This window comes from Oryzias latipes, chromosome 19, assembly GCF_053564925.1.
Source record: "Oryzias latipes strain Hd-rR chromosome 19, Olatipes_Hd-rR_3.1".
Classification (NCBI taxonomy): Eukaryota; Metazoa; Chordata; class Actinopteri; order Beloniformes; family Adrianichthyidae; genus Oryzias; species Oryzias latipes.
In genome coordinates, this window is record NC_136255.1 from 28,445,207 (window position 1) to 28,471,346 (window position 26,140).

At 52.3% G+C, this 26,140-nt stretch overlaps 2 protein-coding genes across 2 annotated transcripts in view; both read left to right on the top strand.

The window, feature by feature from the left end:
• pemt (phosphatidylethanolamine N-methyltransferase) overlaps positions 1 to 12,416 on the top strand; it is an 83,788-nt gene extending 71,372 nt beyond the window's left edge. Inside the window, exon 2 of the mRNA XM_078938024.1 lies at positions 8,171 to 12,416. Within this exon, the coding sequence (XP_078794150.1) occupies positions 8,174 to 10,522 (2,349 nt within the window). The 5' untranslated portion in view covers positions 8,171 to 8,173 and the 3' untranslated portion in view covers positions 10,523 to 12,416. The remainder of the gene's footprint in view (positions 1 to 8,170) is intronic.
• rasd1 (RAS, dexamethasone-induced 1) lies at positions 1,307 to 3,669 on the top strand. The gene is made up of 2 exons (XM_078938030.1): positions 1,307 to 2,668; positions 2,745 to 3,669. Exons 1-2 carry the CDS (start codon positions 2,398 to 2,400, stop codon positions 3,263 to 3,265), a joined length of 792 nt encoding a protein of 263 aa, XP_078794156.1. The 5' UTR covers positions 1,307 to 2,397; the 3' UTR covers positions 3,266 to 3,669.
• Positions 12,417 to 26,140: the final 13,724 nt, after the last annotated feature.

The following is a 26,140-nucleotide window of genomic DNA, read 5'->3' on the forward strand; positions in this document are numbered from 1 at the left end:
ACCGCTCAAAAGCACACCTGGGCTTCAGCGTGGCTCACAGCTCCTTGGACCCCAAGTTGTTTTTTACTGCAGGAACCATCTCGATGCACCACTCTGTAGGATCAGTGTCCACACCTCTTCAGCCGCCCCGACCTGTAGGATTTGGGCCTCAGGGCTCCTCACATCTCCAGGGACCACAGGTTTTTTTCTCCTGCTGCAGGAAACCATTTCGGTACACCACTCTGTAGGAACAGCGTCCACACTCCTCTTCTGACGCCATGACCTGTAGGATCTCACAAACAAAACAAAAAAAAACCAAACCCCTAAAAAACAAACAAACAAGAAAACCACCACCTCAGGCAATTAGGTTGACAGAAAACTAAAAACAAAAACAATTTCTGAGATAACCAATCCAAGCCTCTGTCTATACGACACGCCCCTCTAAAATTTAATAGAAAACGCACTGCAACGGTATACAGGGACATTACGCAGGTTTCTTTCAGACTTCAGTCTGGAAGAAACCTGAGACCAGACTGAAGTCTAATAAGTCTTAGAAGTCTTCTCTGAAGTCTTCCAATCATGTCTATCAACAGCTCCAGTCTGGCTTCTGTCATTTCCACAGAAACAGCCTCCTTAAAATGACCAGCGAGGTTTTCTCACTGCTGACTCTGGTTTAGCTTCCATCTTCCTTCTACTCTGACTGCTGCCTTTGATACAATCTCACCCCCCCCCCCCCCCCCCCCCCCCCCCTCTGGAAAGACGTTCAACCATCAGAATCACTGACTTACCCCTCAGCTGGATCCAGTCCTATCTTTCAGGCCGCACCCATTTCATCCAATTAGTCATTCACCTCTCCCACAGTCCAATTACCACAGGTGTGCCCCAAGGCTCTGTCCTGGGGCCCCTGCTATTCATCATTTACCTTCTCCCCCTTGGTTAAATCTTCCGTAAACACGACACCCACTTTCACTGCTATGCAGATGACACCCAGCTCTACCTCTCTAAGCCTGCCTCCCTCCCCAAATGCCTCCTTGAAATGAAATCCTGGTTCACTGCAAACTTCCTTCAATTAAATATAAATACATTTCTCATCGTAGGAACAAGCCCCTCCCTAAATAAACTTTAACTTCTCCTTTTCCCCTGATGTCTGCCCCCCCCCCCCCCCCATAGGTTAGAGTCTGGGTGTCATCCTTACAGCCCTCTCTCCTTTACTGCCCTCATCCATCTCATCTCCCAGACCGCGTCCCTCCACCTTCCACACATCGCCGTCTCCGCCCCTCTCTCACGTTCTGGTCCACAGTCTCACCCCCCCCCCCCCCCCCCCCCCCCCTTCTGGGCGACTGCAACTCCCTCTCATCTGGACCCCCTCCTTACAAAATTATTCACAAACTACCACTGCTCCAGAACTCTGCTGCCCGGATCAGAACACAAACCCCCTCCACTCTGCACATCACACCTGTCCTAAAATAATAAAATAAAATCCTTATTCTGACCCCCCCCATGACCCCTTATCCATTTAGCCACTCCCACCCACTCCCTTAGGTCTGCCTCCTCACTCCAGCTTGTTACACCCAATTCATTATGATTATTATTATTATGATTGGTATTATGATTATTATTATTATGATTATTATTATCTCCACTGATCTAAGAAACAGGAACCAGTGGAACCAGCGAAGCAGCTGCAGTCCAGTTAAGGTTCTGAACCTGGTTCCTCTGACGCTAAAACCTTTGGTCCATCTGGACCACTTCCTTTCTGGGTTTGTTCTTCTATCCAGGTTCTGTTTTGGAACCAAATGGACCGTGGAAGCAGCTGAAATGTTTACTGGACTTTTATTGGACCCAGTTCTAGTTCTGTGAAGGAAACCGGAGATGTTTGTTAGATGACCTGAAGGACAAGCTGAGGCTTTAGTCCTGGAGTCTCTGTTAGCTTTGATTCGTTTGATTCGTCCTTTCATCCATCAAAACAACTGCTTTTTTCAAAATAAAAGCCCAGAGAGTAGATTCCACATTAAAACACGTTTTTTTCAAAGTTCCTCTTCTGCACTTTAATTTTCTGATGTTTGTTTTTCGAGTTGCAACCTGGGTAAACATGCACGCGCGAGTGTTTTCTGTTTGCTTTCATTGGGTCCTCTGCGTTCACGCGCGCGGCTGCCCTCCTTAGGCCGTTCGTGGAAACTGCAGCTCCCGTTTCAGTCCGTCTGAGGCGGTCCGGGTCAGAAAGTCATTTTCTTCTCTGCTCCTCCTTTGGTGGGGAGCGGGGGGGTCTGTGACGCGCGCCATGGGAGCGGGGGGCGGACCAGAGGGGGAGGCGCCCGGTCCAGAGCGCTTAAATACGCGCCTCAGCCACGAAAGTCAGACTGACAACCGGACAGGCTGCGCTCACACGCACGCCTCTGCGCGCACACGGACGTAACCATGATCAAGAAGATGTCCCCGTCCGAGAACGACTTCGACATTCCCGCCAAGAACTGCTACCGGATGGTGATCCTGGGCTCCACCAAGGTCGGGAAGACCGCCATCGTGTCCCGGTTCCTGAACGGGAGGTTCGAGGAGCAGTACACTCCGACCATCGAGGACTTCCACCGGAAACTGTACAGCATCAAAGGAGACGTTTACCAGCTGGACATCCTGGACACCTCGGGGAACCACCCGTTTCCCGCCATGAGGAGGCTGTCCATCCTCACAGGTACGTCCGCTCAGGTGTTTGAGAGCGCAGATCCCGCAGAAACGCGCAGAAGCTGAACTCTGCTGTCCTCCTGCAGGTGACGTCTTCATCCTGGTCTTCAGCCTCGACAACCGCGACTCCTTCCTGGAGGTGCAGCGGCTGAAGCGGCAGATCTACGAGACCAAGTCCTGCCTGAAGAACAAGATCAAGGAGAACATCGACGTCCCTCTGGTGATCTGCGGGAACAAGGGCGACCGCGAGTTTCACCGGGAGGTGCAGCAGGAGGAGATCGAGCAGCTGCTGTCCGGAGACGACAAGTGCGCGTACTTTGAGATCTCCGCCAAGCGCAACGAGAACGTGGACCAGATGTTCCAGACGCTGTTCAGTCTGGCCAAGCTGCCGCACGAGATGAGCCCGGACCTGCACCGGAAGGTGTCGGTGCAGCACTGCGACCTGCTGCACCGAAAGTCCCTGAAGAACAAGAAGCTGAAGGACACGGAGGCGTACGGCGTGGTCACCCCGTGCGCGCGCAGGCCGAGCGTGCACAGTGACCTTATGTACATTAAGGAGAAAGCCGTAGGCGCCGCGCACGGTCGCGAGCGCTGCGTGATCAGCTGAGCCCCACGCTGGACTGTGTTGTTACAGCTGAATGAGGATGGCGCGTGAGCCGCCGCGCGTAAACTGACCAAAGGTTGGATACACTGGCGCGCGCTCTGCTGCCTTGCAATGAAGCGCAGTGCCGTTTCTGGACCCGAGTCCGCCTCAAAAACCCCGCAAGACCCCTGGTGAGGGCTGTCCGGCGTGCGCGTGGCTTTGTGAGGTTCGCGCGCCTGTGCGTAAAATGTGCGTTGTTGACGTCATGAGGCTCAGCGGGCGCGAGGCGCCGCGAAAAGTGCTGTTTACATGTGAATGTCGGTTTTTCGATCCTCCGCTCTGAATGTTTGATGTGAAAGTTTATTTATTGTTTGATTTTTGCATCAAAGTCCGTGAAAAATAAAATAAAAACATCTTTAAAAAAATGACTTTTTCTGGTTTGAACCTTTAGTTCTTAGTGATGCTCAGCTGTCAAAGTCCAGAAACTCAAAGCTGCAGATTTCAGCTAAAAGTCAGAAGTTTCATCCTGTGACCCCCCCCCCACACACACACACATAGAGCCCCCCCACACACACACACATAGAGCCCCCCCACACACACAGACCCCCACACACACACACAACCCCCCCACACACACATACACACAACCCCCCCCCCCCACACACACACACACACGACCAGCTCCACCACAGAAGTACCCAATCAGCAAATGACTTCACACTAAACTGTTACAAACCCCTCCAGCACCATGAACACTTCCTCTGTGTTTGTGTGTGTGTTTGTGTGTTTGACTGGTTTGATCCAAAGAACCTGCTTCTGCAAAACCCGAAGGTCCGTGGAATCAGCAGCAGGATTTGATCCTCATGAATGCTGCAGTGGAGGTCCGGTTCTGTTCTGGAAGTCCGGTTCTGTTCTGGAGGTCCGGCTCTGTTCTGGAAGTCCGGTTCTGTTCTGGAAGTCCGGTTCTGTTCTGGAGGTCCGGTTCTGTTCTGGGGGTCCTTCAACCTGAAATCTGAACGCTGAGGTGAAAGTATTCCTTCAACTGTCAGTCATCAGAGGCCCCGCCTACGTGTCTTGATGTGTTCCTCTGAACATTTTCCTTGTTTCACTCTGGAGCAGTCTGTGACCCAATCACAGCCTCAGGTGACCCGACTGACTTGTTTTGTTTTGGGCCCCTCCCACAGCCAGCTGCTGACTCAGCTACTCATCATTGTTCTATGCTGACCTGCAGGAAACCAAAGATTAATGTTCAACCCTTGTTTCTGCACAAACACCCATCCTGCGCTGACGGACTCCTGACGTTCTGCATCAGGAGAATGAGGAAGAGGTTTTTCTGGTCCATCCTCTGATGGACCACAGAGGATGCTGATCTCTAAACTCTGCTGGAAGCTTAGAAACTAACAGATCCGTGCCGACACGCATCTGTGCAGGTCACCTCACCTCCAGCCCCGCCCACATCCGCCGGATGCACGCTCAGCACCGCTCTGGTTAAACTGTAAGCTGAGCCGGGTAAACCGGAACATCGTCCTGTGGAGAAGGAAAAACTTCTGGACCTGAATTTACTTTTTCTTTACAGCTGAAGGACAAACGACCACAAAGAGTCCAAGAAGGACTGGTCCAGGTCCAGGACAGAAGGTCAGGACTCACTGAACCCAGGTCAGGTCAGAGGTCAGGATCCAGCAAACATGGAGAACGACTCCAAAGATCAGGAGAACTCGCTGAAACAGCAGGTCAGCTCTGCGCGGACCAGCATGAAGGTTCTGGAAGGTTCTGGACCTCAGTCTGTCTGTCTGGTTCTGAACTAAGACTCTCCTCCATGTTTCTTCGTCTTGGTTCTGTTGTTTTGCTCAGCAGATGGGAGGGTTCTGGGTTCTGCCGGCCTCCTGCAGAGCTGCAGGCCCAAATGTCCAGAAGCTTCTCATTGGGGGGGGCTCCTCTGTGTTCTTTGATGGGCAGCAGCTCTGAGGAGAACCAGATGATTCCTACGTCTCTGAGTCGGCTCCTGCAGGGGGAAGATTCAATTACCGATTACGTGAGACGCTTTCATCAAACGTCTTTGTACTGTGGCCCTGGGGGGGTCTGCAGGCGGGGGCAGATCCTCTGATGCCCCTGTGGTACCCAGACACACCTGCATGCAGGGAAACCTGCGCCTCAGATGTTGCATCATCACTGATCTCTGCGCAGCGTTCTCACATTTCTTCAGGCTGAAGACATTCACTGGACCAAACACAGACTCCGCCCCTTCTCCGCCCCTTCACGGACGTCACTACGGCACCTGTTACGATGAGACAAAAGCAGGAATTTTCAATCAAGTCAAGACCCCGCCCCTTACCAAAATATCACGATGGCAACAACATGACATCCAAGTAAAATTTGTAAGTCTACATGTTCAAAAATAGCTTAGGGGTCATGACCTCTGACCTTTCTGTAACAAAGCTTGAAACGTTTCAAAATGCGCCTTTTTCCCGTCAAATATTGACTCATTCTTGAAAGTCTGGATCTTCGCTGCTGTTATATGATCCAGAACCTTCAGCTGTTCTGCAGCGCCAACATGTCACTCATCAACCGCTGTGAGGAGACATGCGAGGCGGCTCAAGTTCAGCTACAGCAAGCCGTCCGCCGGACCCAAGTGAAAGCCGACCGGCGCGGACGAGAAGGTCCCAATCTGGTTCCCGGTCAGTGGGTCTGGCTCTCCACCGAGACCTCCCCTGCATGGCCCAGTCCCAGGTACGTGTACCGATGATCAGAACGACAATCCTGAATACCACACGTCACTAACCTCCCACGTCTGTCTGCTGAAGCCCGCCGTGGACTTCCAGGGGGGGATTCCAGGAAGCAGGTTATGCTAGCTCTCACGGTAAGTTTGAGGCTAAGGAAGTGGATAACCTCAGCTTTGGGTTCCAGAAATGGAGGTACGTTTCAGGGTAGGTCAAGTTGCCATAGCAACTCATGCTCTGAACATAACCTGGTCTGGAGCAGGTTTAGTTGAAGGTTAGTTTGTTTACAGAGAGGTGAAGCAGCATGGCGTGTCCATTTGAAGATGATTTAGTGGATGAAGAAGCTCAGATAATACTTTTTCCACCGTGAGAGGCTGATAAGACCACGTATGGATGTTGGAAAGATAAACTTTTACTTTGATCTAACTTCATTATTTGCTTCAGTTAAGATAAATCAATTTTTTAGTTAAGTCAGTTTAAAAATAACACGTAGTTATCAGACATTTATTTTACTTACATTGAAATTAATTCAATTAAGTAGGTGTAACTTTGGTGCTGCTGTTAAATCGGCACCACAAGGGATTGTGGGATATCATTCCCTTTGCCTGTCTGGATGGATTTGGGTTTAAGTGTGGCTTTTTGACCAAATGTGTTTAGTTGTTTAGCTGTTTTACCGTGTTTTGCCGAGTTATTTGTCCTGTTATGTTTAATTCTTTCTGCACCATGAGTGAGAGGGAGGAAGAGGAGGATGAGTTTATATAGCACCCCTACAGTCTGTTCCTGTAATGACAACGACGGAAATTTTTTTTAATCAATTTATGCACTTTGTGCATTTTTTCCGTCCTTTTTATCGTTATAAAAATGAGAATATCTGCCGGCTCAAACTTAGACATATGAGAGTTCAAGAAATATAATTAAGATGGAAAAAATATTAATTGAATTGGAGTAATATGACATTTAGTTAGATAAATATGTAAATTTGAGTTGTATAAACAATTATTGAGTGTTATAGACGTAAGAAATTAGGTTGAATAAATTTAACTCAATTACTTGTTTCCAATAGAAGTAATTCATTTAAGTTGGATAATTTGTAAATATATATATATTTATACATGCGTCACAAGGAAAATGGAAACACAATCAGAAACTCCTGCGTTTACTTTATTCTTCTTCTACAAGCAGAAACTCTTTCTTTTGCTGATGATGCAGCCGTGTTACTTTATTGATGGTCATATAATCTTCATAGCCGTCATTAAAATCTCAGACTCCGTCTCACTAAAGTACAGCGCTTTTTCTTTTTTTTTCTCCACGCGTTTCCATGGTGACTCCAGAAATCAGCGATCCATTGAGAATGTCTTTATGTAAGTAATGAGCTCAAGAAATGTTCAAATATTCAAATATTTAAAAAAGGTATAAAGAAACTCTTATTTCAGGATATGAAGACAAGAGGATTTAAGGAATCTAGCCACAGGGGTTGCAAGCCAGTTACTTCTGTGCCGGTCCCAAGCCCGGATAAATAGAGAGGGTTGCGTCAGGAAGGGCATCCGGCGTAAAAATTGCCAAAATAGCCATGCGAATCATCCACAACACTTTAGACATACCGGATCGGTCGAGGCCCGGGTTAACAACGACCGCCACCGATGCTGTTAACCTACAGGGTGTCGGTGGAAATTTGACTACTGTTGGTCGAAGAAAGAGGGGAGGCAGAAGGGTCCGTTGCCAGAGAGAGAAGGGAAAAGGCAGGAACATAGGTTTGAGAATAGGGACTCTTAACGTTGGCACAATGACAGGGAAAGGCAGAGAGCTGGCAGACATGATGGAGAGAAGGAAGGTAGATGTACTGTGTGTGCAGGAGACAAGGTGGAAGGGCAGCAAGGCACGTAGTATTGGAGGAGGATACAAACTGTTCTATCATGGTGTTGATAGGAAGAGAAACGGGGTAGGAGTGATTCTGAAGGGGGAGTTTGTAAACAGTGTTCTAGAGGTGAAAAGAGTCTCAGACAGGATGATGAGCCTAAAGTTAGAAATTGAAGGGGTGATGGTGAATGTAGTCAGTGGGTATGCGCCACAGGTTGGCTGTGAGTTAGAAGTGAAGGAGAGATTCTGGAGTGAGTTGGATGAGGTCATAGAGAGTATCCCCAGAGGAGAGAGAGTTGTTATTGGAGCAGACTTTAATGGGCATGTTGGTGAGGGCAATAGAGGTGATGAGGAGGTGATGGGCAGGTTTGGTGTGAAGGAAAGGAATCTGGAGGGACAGATGGTGGTGGACTTTGCGAAGAGGATGGAAATGGCTGTAGTCAACACTTACTTCCAGAAGAGAGAGGAACATAGAGTGACATACAGAAGTGGAGGTAGGAGTACTCAGGTGGACTACATCCTATGTAGACGAGGTCATTTGAGAGAGGTTAATGACTGCAAAGTGGTGGTAGGAGAGAGTGTAGCCAGACAGCACCGCATGGTGGTGTGTAAGATGACTCTGGAGGTCAGGAAGAAGAAGAGAGGGAAAACAGAAAAGAAGACCAAGTGGTGGAAGCTACAGAATGAAGAAACTTGTGAGGAATTTAGGCAGAAGTTGAGACAGGTCCTGGGTGGTCAGGATGAGCTTCCAGAGGACTGGGAAACTACAGCAGAGATTATCAGGGAAACAGGTAGGAAGGTGCTAGGTGTGTCATCTGGAAAGAGGAAAGACGGTAAAGAGACTTGGTGGTGGAATGAGGAAGTACAGGAATGCGTCCAGAGGAAGAGGTTGGCTAAAAGGAAGTGGGATGTAGAAAGGACTGAGGAAGGTAGACAGGAGTACAAGGAAGCGCAGCGTAGAGTGAAGAGAGAGGTGGCAAAGGCCAAACAGAAAGCTTATGATGAGCTATATGACAGGTTAGACACAAAGGAAGGAGAGAAGGACTTGTACAGACTAGCCAGACAGAGAGACAGAGATGGGAAGGACGTGCAACAGATAAGGGTGATTAAGGACAGAGATGGAAAGGTGCTAACAACCCAAGAGAGTGTACAGAAAAGATGGAAGGAGTATTTTGAGGAGCTGATGAACGAGGAAAATGACAGGGAAAGAAGGGAGGAAGATGTGGTTGTTGTGGAGCAGGAAGTAGCAGAGATTGGAAAGGATGAGGTTAGGAAGGCTCTGAAAAGGATGAAGAGCGGAAAGGCCGTTGGTCCTGATGACGTACCTGTGGAGGTATGGAAGTGCCTAGGAGAGACAGCAGTGGAATTTCTAACAAGGTTGTTCAATAGGATTTTAGAGAGTGAGAAGATGCCTGAGGAATGGAGGAGAAGCGTTCTGGTCCCGATCTTTAAGAACAAGGGTGACACGCAGAACTGCAGCAACTATAGAGGAATAAAGTTGATGAGCCACACAATGAAGCTGTGGGAAAGAGTAGTGGAAGCCAGGCTTAGGAAGAAGGTGGAGATTTGTGAGCAGCAGTATGGTTTCATGCCCCGTAAGAGCACCACTGATGCCATTTTTGCTTTGAGAATGTTGATGGAAAAGTACAGAGATGGTCAGAAGGAGCTGCATTGTGTGTTCGTAGATTTAGAGAAGGCGTATGACAGGGTGCCGAGGGAGGAGCTGTGGTACTGTATGAGGTCGTCTGGAGTGGCAGAAAAGTATGTCAGAGTAGTTCAGGACATGTATGAGAGAAGTATGACGGTGGTGAGATGTGCTGTAGGTCAGACAGAGGAGTTCAAGGTGGAGGTGGGACTACACCAAGGATCAGCTTTGAGTCCTTTTTTGTTTGCTATGCTGATGGACAGGCTGACAGACGAGGTAAGACAGGAATCTCCCTGGACAATGATGTTTGCGGATGACATTGTAATTTGCAGTGAGAGTAGAGAGCAGGTGGAGGAACAGCTAGAGAGGTGGAGGTTTGCTCTGGAAAGAAGAGGTATGAAGGTCAGTCGTAGTAAGACAGAATACATGTGTCTGAACGAGAGGGATCAAGGTAGAAGCGTTAGGTTACAGGGGACTGAGGTGAAGAAGGTGCAGGAGTTTAAGTACTTGGGGTCAACAGTTCAGTGTGATGGGGAGTGTGGAAAAGAGGTGAAGAGGCGAGTGCAGGCAGGTTGGAGCGGTTGGAGGAAAGTGTCAGGAGTGTTGTGTGACAGAAGAGTGTCAGCAAGACTCAAACGAAAGGTGTACAAGACAGTGGTGAGACCAGCTCTGCTCTATGGGTTAGAGACGGTAGCAGTGAGACAGAGACAAGAGGCTGAGATGGAGGTAGCGGAGATGAAGATGTTGAGGTTCTCCTTAGGAGTGACCAGGTTAGACAGGATAAGGAACGAGTACATCAGAGGGACGGCCCATGTTGCCTGTGTTAGCGACAAAGTCAGAGAAGCCAGACTGAGATGGTTTGGACATGTTCAGAGGAGGGATAGTGGATATATTGGTAGAAGGACGTTGGAGATGGAGCTGCCTGGCAGGAGGGCAAGAGGACGGCCAAAGAGGAGATACATGGATGTCTTAACAGAGGACATGAAGTTGGCTGGTGTTAGGGTAGAAGATGTCCATGATAGAGTGAGGTGGAAAAGGATGATTCGCTGTGGCGACCCCTGATGGGAAAAGCCCAAAGAGAAAGAAGACAAGAGGATTTAAGGATCAACAGGTGTTTGAATAATTCCAAATCCATGTGAGAACATGACTGTGGTGAAATAATCAAAGCTCTTTTAATTACAACCAATGAGTGTTACATTGTAATGTGCAATAATGATTACTGAAAGGTTTAAATTACAATCAATCAATTATTATAATGTCTTCTAATGATAATCAATGATTATTACATAACCGTCACTGTTTACTGAAATCATGAATGAATGTTTCTGAAGATCATCAATCATTTCTAGGCACTGGATTTAGTAACTTGAAGAGAATTTATCTGATCAGAACCGGATTTAAAACACTGTAAAACTATCAAATGAATGGACTCAGTAGGGGGGGGGTTATATAAGCTTGCTTCTTCCCACTCCTTTTCAAGCAATAAATCAAACTCTACCTATACCTCAGTTAATGATCACTGTATTTAATTAAGCAAATGTGATTCAAGTGAGCTTTTTGTTTTGTTTTATTTTCTGTCTTTTTAATCTACGCATTTCATCATTTCTGTAATGAGTTTGATAAATATGTGTAAACTCTTTATTGCTTTTGACTAAATAAATCAATAAAATCAAAAAAATCAAATCAAATGTACTTGACATGCACGTGCATTAACCCAGGGTTACCTCACTGCGGCGCCATGCAAGCTCTGCAGAACCCAAACCATAAACCAGGGGTCGGGAACCTTTTTGGCCAAGAGAGCCATAAACGCCACATATTTTGAAATGTAATTTCGAAAGAGCCATACAATAATGTAGTGTCCCTTTCCCACACTGAGGCACTGAGACTTAACCTCTTTTAAAGTTCTTTATTCCGATTACTGCAGACCGCAACAAAGGCCGTTCAATTAATTCAGCAACTCCTGAATCTCTCCCGCCGAGACGAGACGAGAGCGCTTCTCCCAACTTTACATTCCCCTGCCCCCGCTCCAGCCCTCCCATTTCCCTTATTCGGCCCATAGCTGAACCCCATTGGTCCAAACTACCTAACAACAGGCTGAGCGACAGAACTGAGGGCCAATCAGATCTCTGCTTGACGCGTTCAATGAACTCCAGAACTTTTAACGCGGCCCAACAGCCAAGTTAAACTCAGACCGCAACGATATGTTTAAAACTAAATATACAAGTGAATGTGTGCATTTGATGTAATTTCAACATTTTTAAAGTACAATAAGTCTGTGGATTCTTTTTAATAACATTGTTATGCTGTTGCTAATAAATGATGAGTATTTCTCGTAGTAGTTCTGCTGATGGTTTAGTCTGGTTGATACGTGGTGAGTTTCTGCTTCATGCAGGCGTTGAGACTTTAAACGTGATCGTAGGTCTGAATGTTCTGTAGATGTGAGACAGACTGATCACATGCAGACGCGGAGCCAAACACACACTCACACGCTGCAGTGAGTGACAGGCAGCGGGTTTTAGGTTTTTACAATCCCTGCGCGATTCACCTGCTGCCTGTCCCCACAACCCCTCACCCCCACCCTCTGCTTTCTTCCTCACACATCCCGTCCCCGCATCTGCGCGCTCTTTCTCAGAGACGGGAGCGCGCAGTTTTAGGCACGTCAATTCACAGGTTTCCGGCTGGTACAAACTCTGTGAAATAATAGATAATAGTAACTGATAGCGCTGGCGCAGATTTCTCTCTCTAAGCACCGCTACTACTGCGCGCCTCTGGCATCGCATCGCGCCCGAGAAGGACTGGTCTAATGAAAAAAAAAGTATATTTAAAGATTTGTCTGCGAGCCACATGTGACCATCAAAAGAGCCATATATGGCTCGCGAGCCATAGGTTCCCGACCCCTGCCATAAACGATCATCAATGAGTAACTGAGTAAATGTCTGGGTCCAGGACGTCCTGCAGAGACGCTGAGTATTCACCAAGCAGCAAATGACACCTCTAGAGGTTAGATGTCATTTACCCAGCATGCATTTGTCTGGGAGGTGACAGTGAGATCATCAGAGGATGCTGGGAGCAGCAACGCTCGAGACCTTTTCTCAGAAGTCCGCCTCCAGGTTCAGACCCTCTGGTGTCATTCGGACCCAAACAGAACCTTCATGTGAGCTGCTGGTGTGGAGCTCAGACACGCCGTCCTTCAGAACCGGAGCAGGACCTGTTCAGACGTTTGCTGCTGTTCCTGTGACACCATCAAAGCCACATTCTCTGAGTGCTGCCATTGATCACAGCTGAACTTGGGTGGGGGTGCAATTCCAGGGCAGCACGTCGGGTTCTGTGTACTCTGTCCTCCATATGTAGGTTGTCCTCTGGTGCAGCCCGGTTCTGGACTTTTCCTTCAAACTAACGGTTTTTGTTTCACACACCCCCCCCCCCCCCCCCTCGTTTTTGTGCTAGCATACGGCTGCTGAAGGAGCCGCGGTTCCTCCAGAGTGTAAGGGGCCCAATGCCCCCTCCCTGCAGCCGCCGTGCTCACAGGTGGGGGTGGAGCGGCAGACTGATGCGGTGCTGAGAGTTTTAGTGCAGGTTTCCCAGAAGATGTCAGTCCGGTCTGTTCGGGTTTGGCTCAGAGATCTGAGCTCAAAGACCAACAGCATCCAGTCTGAGTGCAGCAGACAGATCAGCCGCAGCCAGAACCACAAGAACCCAAACCGCCATCTGGTTTCATCATCGTGTTGATCATTAAATCATGAGGAACGAGGAACCGGAATCCTTTCACCCCAGAGGGTGGAACCGTCATGGCTTCAGATCTGACTTTGACCCACCTTACCTGTCCCACGGGTTCTGGTTGAGCCAACCGACCCAATTCACACTTATTTTCTGTTTGCGGAACCCAATAATAAGGCTGATGAAGGTTCTGCTCAGAGATCAGGCTGGAGAACGTTTCTACGCACAGTTTCCAGGAATGGTCACAGAAGTGACAAACCAGTTCAAGTCCCTCCCTCCTCAAAGCTTTCAGCGTCAGCTTCAAGGTGAAGACCTCTTCCCAGGAGTCCGTGCTGCTCTGGAGCCTGATGGTTCTGGTTCCACGTCTTCCTGTCCAGCCTCACACCATCACAATGACCTGTGTTCCCTCCGTCCAGCAGGGGGCAGTATGCGGCATCAGTCCACCGACACATGACCAGAGGGCTGAGGGAGGCGGTTTGGTTCAGGTGGCGGTTCCATGTCTTCCTACGGTTAGCGTGGCCTTTTGTAGCTGATGGCGTAGCTGTGGAGAACCGACACATTCCGGTCCGAACGGCACCAGAGTCCTCTGACCCGTGCACGGTTCACCGTGTCAGACCACGAACCAACCGGACTGTGGGAGCAAACCTGCAACGGGGAACCTTCAGATCCGCTTAGAAGAGATGAAAGGGTCCAAATCCCCAGAACCGTCTGCTTCCTAGAGAACGTGTTTCCTGTAGAAGTCACGCTGTTTCTGTCTGGAAACCCTTTGACTAATGAGACGCTGCAGCACAGCAAGAGGAACTCAGGAGGAACCACAACCAAAACCCAACAAAGCAGAAACTTTGTTAGGTTCTAATAACTCCAGCATTTATGCGACTGGTTCCTTTCTTTCAGTCCAATAGTTCTCCGTTCAGGCTGGAACCACTGATTGTCTGAGGTCAAGACACTCAGAGAAGGTCGTTGCATCATCGTAAGGGTTACATGAGCGGCTCCAACAGAATGTCATTATCACGCCATGTATCTGGAAAGAAAGCGTGTTCCTGGAAAAGCAGAGCGGAGAACTGTGCTGTGCGTCATGTGTCCCGTGTCTCTCTGTGACAAATGCGTTTACTTCTGCAGAAGACGTCGCAGACGTTTCGCTCATCAGCTGCTCGCAGACACTGATGCAGGGCAACGCGCACACGCTAACCTCAGCAGGGCAACGTGCACACGCTAACCTCTGCAGGGCAACGTGCACACGCTAACCCCTGCAGGGCAACGTGCACACGCTAACCTCTGCAGGGCAACGTGCACACGCTAACCTCTGCAGGGCAACGTGCACACGCTAACCTCTGCAGGGCAATGTGCACACGCTAACTTCTGCAGGGCAACGTGCGCACGCTAACCTCTGCAGGGCAACGTGCACACGCTAACCTCTGCAGGGCAACGTAAACACGCTAACCTCTGCAGGGCAACGTAAACACGCTAACTTCTGCAGGGCAACGTGCACACGCTAACCTCTGCAGGGCAATGTGCGCACGCTAACCTCTGCAGGGCAACGTGCACACGCTAACCCCTGCAGGGCAACGTGCACACGCTAACCCCTGCAGGGCAACGTGCACACGCTAACCTCTGCAGGGCAACGTGCGCACGCTAACCTCTGCAGGGCAATGTGCACACGCTAACCTCTGCAGGGCAACGTGCACACGCTAACCTCTACAGGGCAACGTGCGCACGCTAACCTCTGCAGGGCAACGTGCGCACGCTTACCTCTGCAGGGCAACGTGCACACGCGTACCCATGCAGGGCAACGTGCACACGCTAACCTCTGCAGGGCAACGTGCACACGCTAACCTCTGCAGGGCAACGTGCACACGCTAACCTCTGCAGGGCAATGTGCACACGCTAACCTCTGCAGGGCAACGTGCGCACGCTAACCTCTGCAGGGCAATGTGCACACGCTAACCTCTGCAGGGCAACGTGCACACGCTAACCTCTGCAGGGCAACGTGCACACGCTAACCTCTGCAGGGCAATGTGCACACGCTAACCCCTGCAGGGCAACGTGCACACGCTAATCTCAGCAGGGCAACGTGCACACGCTAACCTCTGCAGGGCAACGTGGGCACGCTAACCTCTGCAGGGCAACGTGCACACGCTAACCTCTGCAGGGCAACGTGCACACGCTAACCCCTGCAGGGCAACGTGCACACGCTAACCTCAGCAGGGCAACGCGCACACGCTAACCTCAGCAGGGCAACGCGCACACGCTAACCTCTGCAGGGCAACGTGCACACGCTAACCCCTGCAGGGCAACGTGCACACGCTAACCTCTGCAGGGCAACGTGCACACGCTAACCTCTGCAGGGCAACGTGCACACGCTAACCTCTGCAGGGCAACGTGCACACGCTAACCTCTGCAGGGCAACGTGCACACGCTAACCTCTGCAGGGCAATGTGCGCACGCTAACCTCTGCAGGGCAACGTGCGCACGCTAACCTCTGCAGGGCAACGTGCACACGCTAACCTCTGCAGGGGAACGTGCACACGCTAACCTCTGCAGGGCAACGTAAACACGCTAAACTCTGCAGGGCAACGTGCACACGCTAACCTCTGCAGGGCAACGTGCACACGCTAACCTCTGCAGGGCAACGTGCACACGCTAACCTCTGCAGGGCAACGTGCACACGCTAACCTCTGCAGGGCAATGTGCACACGCTAACCTCTGCAGGGCAACGTGCACACGCTAACCTCTGCAGGGCAACGTGCACACGCTAACTTCTGCAGGGCAACGTGCACACGCTAACCTCTGCAGGGCAATGTGCCCACGCTAACCTCTGCAGGGCAACGTGCACACGCTAACTTCTGCAGGGCAACGTGCACACGCTAACCTCTGCAGGGCAACGTGCGCACGCTAACCTCTGCAGGGCAACGTGCACACGCTAACCTCTGCAGGGGAACGTGCACACGCTAACCTCTGCAGGGCAACGTAAACACGCTAAACTCTGCAGGGCAACGTGCACACGCTAACCTCTGCAGGGCAACGTGCACACGCTAACCTCTGCAGGGCAACGTGCACACGCTAACCTCTGCAGGGCAACGTGCACACGCTAACCTCTGCAGGGCAATGTGCACACGCTAACCTCTGCAGGGCAACGTGCACACGCTAACCTCTGCAGGGCAACGTGCACACGCTAACTTCTGCAGGGCAACGTGCACACGCTAACCTCTGCAGGGCAATGTGCCCACGCTAACCTCTGCAGGGCAATGTGCCCACGCTAACCTCTGCAGGGCAACGTGCACACGCTAACTTCTGCAGGGCAACGTGCACACGCTAACCTCTGCAGGGCAATGTAAGTTTGACTTTCTCTGTTTAACGGAAACCTGGCAGCATCCAAATGACTTCTCACAACTTAACGACTCCACCCCTCCCGGCTTTGTTTACATCTGCAAACCACGTTGCACTGGTCGCGGGGGAGGTCTCGCGATATTACACCACGAGAAGTGGAAAGTCCTGCCGGTTGAGATTCCGTCCTTCAGCTCCATGGAATGCATTGCCTGCATGCTTCCTGGCCCCACCCCAACTGTCCTGGCTGTGGTTTATCGCCCTCCCAAGACAAACTCTGACTTTTTAAATGAACTTGGAACTCTTCTCTCCCATCTCTCATCCCTCTCACCCAATGTCATAATGATGGGTGATTTTAATGTTCACTTTGATGACAGGCTTCTTCCGCTCACCAGAGACTTCAGCTCATGTTTAGACAGCCTTAACTTCACCCAGCACGTCAGTTCTCCTACCCACTCTAAAGGACATATCTTAGATTTAGTTTGCTGCTCTGGATTAACCCCAACTAAATGCTCTGCTGATGAAATTCATGTAACCGATCATTTTCTTGTGTCATTTAACATCTCCATCACTCTATCTGTCACTAAACCCTCCCGTCTCATGTCTTTTCGTAATGTTAAAAATATCAATGTGAACGCACTTTCCTCACTCATACGTGATACTTCGATCCCTAACACACCAAACCCTGATGAACTTGTCTCCTCCTACAACAACCTTCTTTCGGACTCTCTCAACCATCTCGCTCCTGTCAAAACTCGCCCTGTCTCCTTTTCCAAATCTGCTCCCTGGTTCACCCCAGAGCTCCGTTACATGAAAACCAAAGGTCGCCAGCTTGAGCGACTCTATAAAAGAACTGGCTTAACCGTTCACAAAGAAATCTATAAATCACATATCACTCAGTATAAGGACCTGGTTTCTACCACAAAAACAAACTATTTTTCTGAACTCATCTCCACAAACAAAGGCAACTCAAAAACTCTCTTCTCTCTGATGAACACTATTTTCAACCCCCCTGACTCTCTCCCTCCCCATTTCTTTTCCATTGAAACCTGTAACTCCCTCATGTCGTTCTTTAACAAGAAAATTCAAGTCATCCATCAACAGCTTAGCTCTGCTCTCCTCCCTCCCATCCCTGACTCTTTCTCTCTCAATCACATGTTTTCCTCCTTTCAACTGCCTGACCACGAGGAAATTTCCTCTCTCATCCTTAAATCCAAACCGACCACCTGTTCTCTTGATCCCCTCCCAACATCTTTAGTTATAGCCTGCCTCCCATCTCTCCTTCCGCTCATTACTGCCATTATTCATTCCTCACTCTCATCTGGTACTGTCCCATCACTTTTTAAAATGGCAGCTGTTAAACCCATCCTGAAAAAACCCGGTTCAGATCCCAACGTATTCAATAATCTCCGTCCAATTTCCAACCTTCCCTTCATTTCCAAAATTCTAGAGAAAATAGTCGCCTCTCAACTCTATGATCACCTGAAACACAATAATCTTCTGGAACCTTTTCAGTCTGGCTTCCGCCCCTCCCACAGCACTGAGACTGCTCTGCTCAAGATCACCAATGATCTTCTCATTGCAGCTGATTCTGGCCTCCTCACCATCCTCATCCTCCTGGACCTGAGTGCAGCCTTTGATACCATTTCTCATTCCATCCTCCTCCAAAGGCTCTCCTCCCTCGGCATCACCTCCACCCCCCTCCGTTGGTTTCAATCCTACCTCTCAGACCGCACCCAATTCATCCAGCTTAAATCATTTAAATCTCAGCCTTCCTCTGTCTCTTCTGGTGTCCCCCAAGGTTCTGTCCTTGGTCCTCTTCTTTTCATTACTTATCTTCTTCCCCTTGGCAATATCTTCCGTAAATTTAATGTTAATTTTCACTGTTTTGCGGATGACACCCAGCTCTATGTATCCAGTAAACCTGACTCCTGTCTTCCACCCTCCTCCCTCCACTCCTGTCTATCTGAAATCAAAAACTGGTTCACCTCAAACCTTCTCAAACTCAACAGGGATAAAACCGAGTTACTTCTCGTCGGTTCCAAATCCACCCTCTATAAAGCCACAAATCTAACTCTTTCCATTGATTCGTCTTCTGTCTCCCCCTCCCCTCAGGTGAAGAGTCTGGGTGTCATCCTAGATAGCTCACTATCTTTTCAGTCCCACATCAATAACATTACCCGGTCAGCCCAATTCCATCTACGTAACATTAATCGTCTACACCCCTCCCTCACTGTCCCCTCTGCTTCTATCCTGGTTCACAGTCTGGTCACTTCCCGTTTAGATTATTGTAATTCTCTCCTCTTTGGCCTCCCCCAAAAAACCCTCAATAAGCTTCAACTGGTCCAGAACTCAGCTGCCCGCATCATCTCCAGAACCCCCTCCTTCAGTCACATCACTCCAATTCTCCACCAGCTGCCCTGGCTCCCCATAACCTCCAGAATCCAATTCAAACTCCTCCTGTTCACCTTTAAGGCCCTCCATAACCTGGCTCCTCCTTATCTCTCCGACCTCCTTCATCTCAAAACCCCCTCTCGTTATCTTCGATCCTCCTCCTCTGTTCAGTCCCGCCCGACTCGTCACCATGGGGAGCAGAGCCTTCAGCTGCTCTGCTCCCAAACTCTGGAATTCCCTCCCTCCTGACCTCCGTAACATAGACTCTCTGCCTACTTTCAGATCTAAACTCAAAACCCATCTGTTCATTTCTGCCTTCCCATCCTGATTCACTTTTTATTTTTTCTACTATTTTTATTGTGCTTTTAATGTCTATTTTTAACCTTTGTTTTGTAAAGTGTCCTTGGGTTTCTTTAAAGGCGCTTTAAATAAAATGGATTATTATTATTATTATTAATGTGCACACGCTAACCTCTGCAGGGCAACGTGCTCACGCTAACCTCTGCAGGGCAACGTGCACACGCTAACCTCTGCAGGGCAAAATACGCACGCTAACTTCTGCAGGGCAACGTGCACACGCTAACCCCTGCAGGGCAACGTGCTCACGCTAACCTCTGCAGGGCAACGTGCTCACGCTAACCTCTGCAGGGCAACGTGCACACGCTAACCTCTGCAGGGCAATGTGCACACGCTAACCTCTGCAGGGCAACGTGCACACGCTAACCTCTGCAGGGCAATGTGCACACGCTAACCTCTGCAGGGCAACGTGCACTCGCTAACCTCTGCAGGGCAACGTGCTCACGCTAACCTCTGCAGGGCAACGTGCACACGCTAACCTCTGCAGGGCAATGTGCACACGCTAACCTCTGCAGGGCAACGTGCACACGCTAACCTCTGCAGGGCAACGTGCTCACGCTAACCTCTGCAGGGCAACGTGCACACGCTAACCTCTGCAGGGCAACGTGCACACGCTAACCTCTGCAGGGCAATGTGCACACGCTAACCTCTGCAGGGCAACGTGCACACGCTAACCTCTGCAGGGCAACGTGCACACGCTAACCTCTGCAGGGCAACGTGCACACGCTAACCTCTGCAGGGCAACGTGCTCACGCTAACCTCTGCAGGGCAACGTGCACACGCTAACCTCTGCAGGGCAATGTGCACACGCTAACCTCTGCAGGGCAACGTGCACACGCTAACCTCTGCAGGGCAACGTGCTCACGCTAACTTCTGCAGGGCAACGTGCACACGCTAACCTCTGCAGGGCAACGTGCACACGCTAACCTCTGCAGGGCAATGTGCACACGCTAACCTCTGCAGGGCAACGTGCACACGCTAACCTCTGCAGGGCAACGTGGGCACGCTAACCTCTACAGGGCAACGTGCACACGCTAACCTCTGCAGGGCAATGTGCCCACGCTAACCTCTGCAGGGCAACGTGCACACGCTAACCTCTGCAGGGCAAAGTGCCCACGCTAACCTCTGCAGGGCAACGTGCCCACGCTAACCTCTGCAGGGCAACGTGCACACGCTAACCTCTGCAGGGCAACGTGCACACGCTAACCTCTGCAGGGCAATGTGCCCACGCTAACCTCTGCAGGGCAACGTGCACACGCTAACCTCTGCATGGCAACGTGCACACGCTAACCTCAGCAGGGCAACGTGCACACGCTAACCTCTGCAGGGCAATGTGCCCACGCTAACCTCTGCAGGGCAACGTGCACACGCTAACCTCTGCAGGGCAATGTGCCCACGCTAACCTCTGCAGGGCAACGTGCCCACGCTAACCTCTGCAGGGCAACGTGCACACGCTAACCTCTGCAGGGCAACGTGCACACGCTAACCTCTGCAGGGCAATGTGCCCACGCTAACCTCTGCAGGGCAACGTGCACACGCTAACCTCTGCATGGCAACGTGCACACGCTAACCTCTGCAGGGCAATGTGCCCACGCTAACCTCTGCAGGGCAACGTGCACACGCTAACCTCTGCAGGGCAATGTGCCCACGCTAACCTCTGCAGGGCAACGTGCCCACGCTAACCTCTGCAGGGCAACGTGCACACGCTAACCTCTGCAGGGCAACGTGCACACGCTAACCTCTGCAGGGCAATGTGCCCACGCTAACCTCTGCAGGGCAATGTGCACACGCTAACCTCTGCATGGCAACGTGCACACGCTAACCTCAGCAGGGCAACGTGCGCACGCTAACCTCTGCAGGGCAACGTGCGCACGCTAACCTCTGCAGGGCAATGTGCACACGCTAACCCCTGCAGGGCAACGTGCCCACGCTAACCTCTGCAGGGCAACGTGCGCACGCTAACCTCTGCAGGGCAACGTGCACACGCTAACCCCTGCAGGGCAACGTGGGCACGCTAACCTCTGCAGGGCAATGTGCACACGCTTACCTCTGCAGGGCAACGTGCACACGCTAACCCCTGCAGGGCAACGTGCACACGCTAACCTCTGCAGGGCAACGTGCACACGCTAACCTCTGCAGGGCAACGTGCACACGCTAACCTCTGCAGGGCAATGTGCACACGCTAACCTCTGCAGGGCAACGTGCACACGCTAACCTCTGCAGGGCAATGTGCACACGCTAACCTCTGCAGGGCAACGTGCACACGCTAACCTCTGCAGGGCAACGTGCTCACGCTAACCTCTGCAGGGCAACGTGCACACGCTAACCCCTGCAGGGCAACGTGGGCACGCTAACCTCTGCAGGGCAATGTGCACACGCTAACCTCTGCAGGGCAACGTGCACACGCTAACCTCTGCAGGGCAACGTGGGCACGCTAACCTCTACAGGGCAACGTGCACACGCTAACCTCTGCAGGGCAATGTGCCCACGCTAACCTCTGCAGGGCAACGTGCACACGCTAACCTCTGCAGGGCAATGTGCCCACGCTAACCTCTGCAGGGCAACGTGCCCACGCTAACCTCTGCAGGGCAACGTGCACACGCTAACCTCTGCAGGGCAACGTGCACACGCTAACCTCTGCAGGGCAATGTGCCCACGCTAACCTCTGCAGGGCAACGTGCACACGCTAACCTCTGCAGGGCAATGTGCCCACGCTAACCTCTGCAGGGCAATGTGCACACGCTAACCTCTGCATGGCAACGTGCACACGCTAACCTCAGCAGGGCAACGTGCGCACGCTAACCTCTGCAGGGCAACGTGCGCACGCTAACCTCTGCAGGGCAATGTGCACACGCTAACCCCTGCAGGGCAACGTGCCCACGCTAACCTCTGCAGGGCAACGTGCGCACGCTAACCTCTGCAGGGCAATGTGCACACGCTTACCTCTGCAGGGCAACGTGCACACGCTAACCCCTGCAGGGCAACGTGCACACGCTAACCTCTGCAGGGCAACGTGTACACGCTAACCTCAAAATGTTGGGCTTGTGTTTAAACAATACCGAAAACCTGAAACTATGATTTCCTCCTGGCTTTGTTTTGGTGACAGTTGTGGTCAAAAACGTCTCCCGGTCCCCGTGGATCGAGCGGCCCCAGTCCCCTATGGACCAAGCGGCCCCGGTCCCCGTGGACCGAGTGGCCCCTGTCTCCTTTGGAGCGAGCGGCCCCGGTTTCCTACAGAGCGACCGGCCCCTGTCTCCTATGGAGCGAGCGGCCCCGGTCCCCGTGGACCGACCGGCCCCTGTCTCCTTTGGAGCGAGCGGCCCCGGTCCCCGTGGTCCGAGCGGCCCCAGTCCCCTATGGAGCGAGCGGCCCCTGTCCCCTTTGGACCGAGCGGCCCCGGTCCCCTATAGACCGAGCGGCCCCGGTCCCCTTTGGACCGAGCGGCCCCGGTCCCCTATGGAGCGAACGGCCCCGGTCCCCTATGGACCGAGCGGCCCCTGCCCCCTATGGAGCGAGCGGCCCCTGCCGCCTATGGAGCGAGCAGCCCCGGTCCCCTATGGACCGGGCGGCCCCTGCCCCCTATGGAGCGAGCGGCCCCTGTCCCCTATGGAGCCAGCGGCCCCTGTCCCCTACGGAGCGAGCGGCCCCGGTCCCCTATGGACCGAGCGGCCCCGGTCCCCGTGTACCGAGCGGCCCCTGTCCCCTTTGGACCGAGCGGCCCGGTCACCTTTGGATCGAGCGGCCCTGGTCCCCTATGGACCGAGCGGCCCCTGCCCCCTATGGAGCGAGTTGCCCCTGTCCCCTATGGACTGAGCGGCCCCTGCTCCCTATGGACCGAGCGGCCCCTGCCCCCCATGGACCGAGCGGCCCCGGTCCCCTTTGGACCTAGCGGCACCGGTCCCCTATGGACCGAGCGGCCCCTGCCCCCTATGGACCGAGCGGGCCCTGTCCCCTTTGGACCGAGCGGCTCCGGTCCCCTATGGAGCGAGCGGCCCCGGTCCCCTTTGGACCGAGCACCCCCGGTCCACCATGGAGCGAGCGGCCCCGGTCCCCTTTGGACCGAGCAGCCCCGGTCCCCTATGGAGCGAGCGGCCCCGGTCCCCTTTGGACCGAGCGGCCCCGGTCCACCATGGACCGAGCTGCCCCGGTCCCCTATGGACCGAGTGGCCCCGGTCCCCTATGGACCGAGCGGCCCCGGTCCCCGTGTACCGAGCGGCCCCTGTCCCCTTTGGACCGAGCGGCCCGGTCACCTTTGGATCGAGCGGCCCTGGTCCCCTATGGACCGAGCGGCCCCTGCCCCCTATGGAGCGAGTTGCCCCTGTCCCCTATGGACTGAGCGGCCCCTGCTCCCTATGGACCGAGCGGCCCCTGCCCCCCATGGACCGAGCGGCCCTGGTCCCCTTTGGACCTAGCGGCCCCGGTCCCCTATGGACCGAGCGGCCCCTGCCCCCTATGGACCAAGCGGGCCCTGTCCCCTTTGGACCGAGCGGCTCCGGTCCCCTATGGAGCGAGCGGCCCCGGTCCCCTTTGGACCGAGCGGCTCCGGTCCCCTATGGAGCGAGCGGCCCCGGTCCCCTTTGGACCGAGCACCCCCGGTCCACCATGGAGCGAGCGGCCCCGGTCCCCTTTGGACCGAGCAGCCCCGGTCCCCTATGGAGCGAGCGGCCCCGGTCCCCTTTGGACCGAGCGGCCCCGGTCCACCATGGACCGAGCTGCCCCGGTCCCCTATGGACCGAGTGGCCCCGGTCCCCTAAGGATTGAGCCGCCCCGGTCCCCTATGGACCGAGCTGCACCTGTCCCCTATGGAGCGAGCCGCCCCGGTCCCCTATGGACCGAGCGGCCCCGGTCCCCTATGGACCGAGCGGCCCCGGTCCACCATGGAGCGAGCGAACAAGGATCCGTTAGTGCTGTTCACGTGAAACGTGCACGCTCCTCACTGCAGCCTGACTGATAGAAGTGAGGAAATGAGCCAATCAGAGTGAAGTTTGTGTGGACGTCCTACAGACACTTATGGATCACGTGCACGCCACGTATGGAGCCGACAACCCAAAACCCACAGAACCTTTACAGGTTGACCCCCCCTGGACGGGGGGCTTTACTGCGTTCTGGTTGGTCAGCTCGGTTAAGCTAAACCACTAAACTGAAGCCAGGTCACTCAAATCGTCTCAATGGGCGTGTCCCACCAATCGGCCCATTGACCACTGTCTAGGTCATGTGACCATAAGGTTTGTCCCCCTCTTTTTAAGTGGGACGACCTTCAGACTTGGTAACTGCCACAATATGAATGTATTTTTCTTTACATTTGTTAGACAGAAACATGAGGCCTGCTTTGGAAAACTGCACGGCGTTTTCTGGTCGATGACTTTGACTTCAGTCGTGGATCATGTCGACGCCGTTTTGTCTCCTTGGTTTTACTGTTCTTTCCTCCTCTGACGATTGCAGTGTCAGAACCTGCCTTGGCTCCAAAGCTTGAGTTCTACACGTCTGATGACGACTCGCCGCGTCAGCCGACCGAGGAGACTCCTTGTAAGGATCACAACCGAGTGGCAGCATTTGGCGGCGGCGTGCGGCGGCTCCAACCTGCTGAGCCAGGACGTCAATGTGGGAAGTTTCCTGGCAGAGAAAAGCACAGGCGCTTCAAATCCACACCGGCACGCCGTGAACGGCACCGGACCAGCATGCACCACTTTCTTTCTGATGTGGGGAGGGAGGCAGGCGAGCATGCTGGGATACATTCAGCCCACAAGGAGAGGAAAGAATCTGGAAACCGGAACTCTGGAAGGAGGTGAACGCCTCAGACGGAGAAACATCTGCTCTAGAAAATCCACATCTCTCCATGTCTTTCCTAAAAACAAGCTGCTTTTCTGGAAGCATGTCTGCTGGACGCCCCTCAGAAACCTCCACCTCCTCCCTGTCCTCGTTCTCCTCCCCACAGATGACTCATCCTCCTGGAAAGGAGCTATCTTTGTTCACACAGGATTTAGGATTATTTGATTTGTTTCTAATTTTTCACTTTGAAGATGAGTAATCAAGATTTGATGTCTGCAGTACCCCCCCCCCCCCACACACACACACACAAACACACACAGACGCAGGAGGGTTGTGGCGGCGAGGCGCCTCCTCAGATTCAGACCGCCTCCCTCCTGTTGGCTCTGACCTGCTGCTGACAGTCTTCCGAGCTGCAAACTAAAATAGAAAGCTTTGCTTTCTAAATCACTTTCTTTCTGCTTTAGCGGCACAAACCTTTCAGACGCGTCGGCTTCAAACTCGCCTCCTGTTTCTGCACCAAACAGCCAATCACAGACAGGGGGGTTCAAGCGGGGGCCAAATTAGGAACTCAACGTTAGACTGGGGGCCAATTTTGGTGAAAATAATGGATTAACAGAAAAGTGTTTTTAGTAACTTTAACAAGTGTCATTGGTTCCGTTAACCAGACCCTCCAGATGTTTCCAGAGGTTTCTGTCCAGATCTTCTACTCGTCTATTTGTATCATTTGACAGACTCATTTCCTCAAACTTTCTCCTTTGCTCTGGTCAAACGGTGTCGGCTCCTTTCAGCATCCGTTCATCACTGACGGTCTTCCCACGCCGGGCCACGTCCAGAACTTCCAGAACTTCCAGAACCACAGCGTAGCTTCTGTCCAGCTTCACTGCATGGAGTCACGTCTGGAAGCAGCACAGCCTCCTTGTAGCTGTTGGAGCTCATTGTTGCCCCCCCCCCCAACGGTAAATCTGTCATAGTTTTAGGATTTTTAACACAGTGATGATTTATGTTGAATTCCTGAGCATTTCCTTTCCCTTCAACAAACTGGAGGAGAGGACAACTGACCCCCCCCCCCCCCCCCCCCCCCCCCCCCCCCCCCCCCCCCCCCCCATCTTTACCAGGAAA

What these genes read in the sequence shown, in the direction of transcription:
- rasd1 (XM_078938030.1), top strand. Translation starts at nt 2,398, where the DNA reads ATGATCAAGAAGATGTCCCCGTCCGAGAACGACTTCGACATTCCCGCC. An exon ending in GAGGCTGTCCATCCTCACAG is followed by an intron (nt 2,669 to 2,744) that starts GTACGTCCGCTC and finishes GTCCTCCTGCAG; the next exon opens with GTGACGTCTTCATCCTGGTC.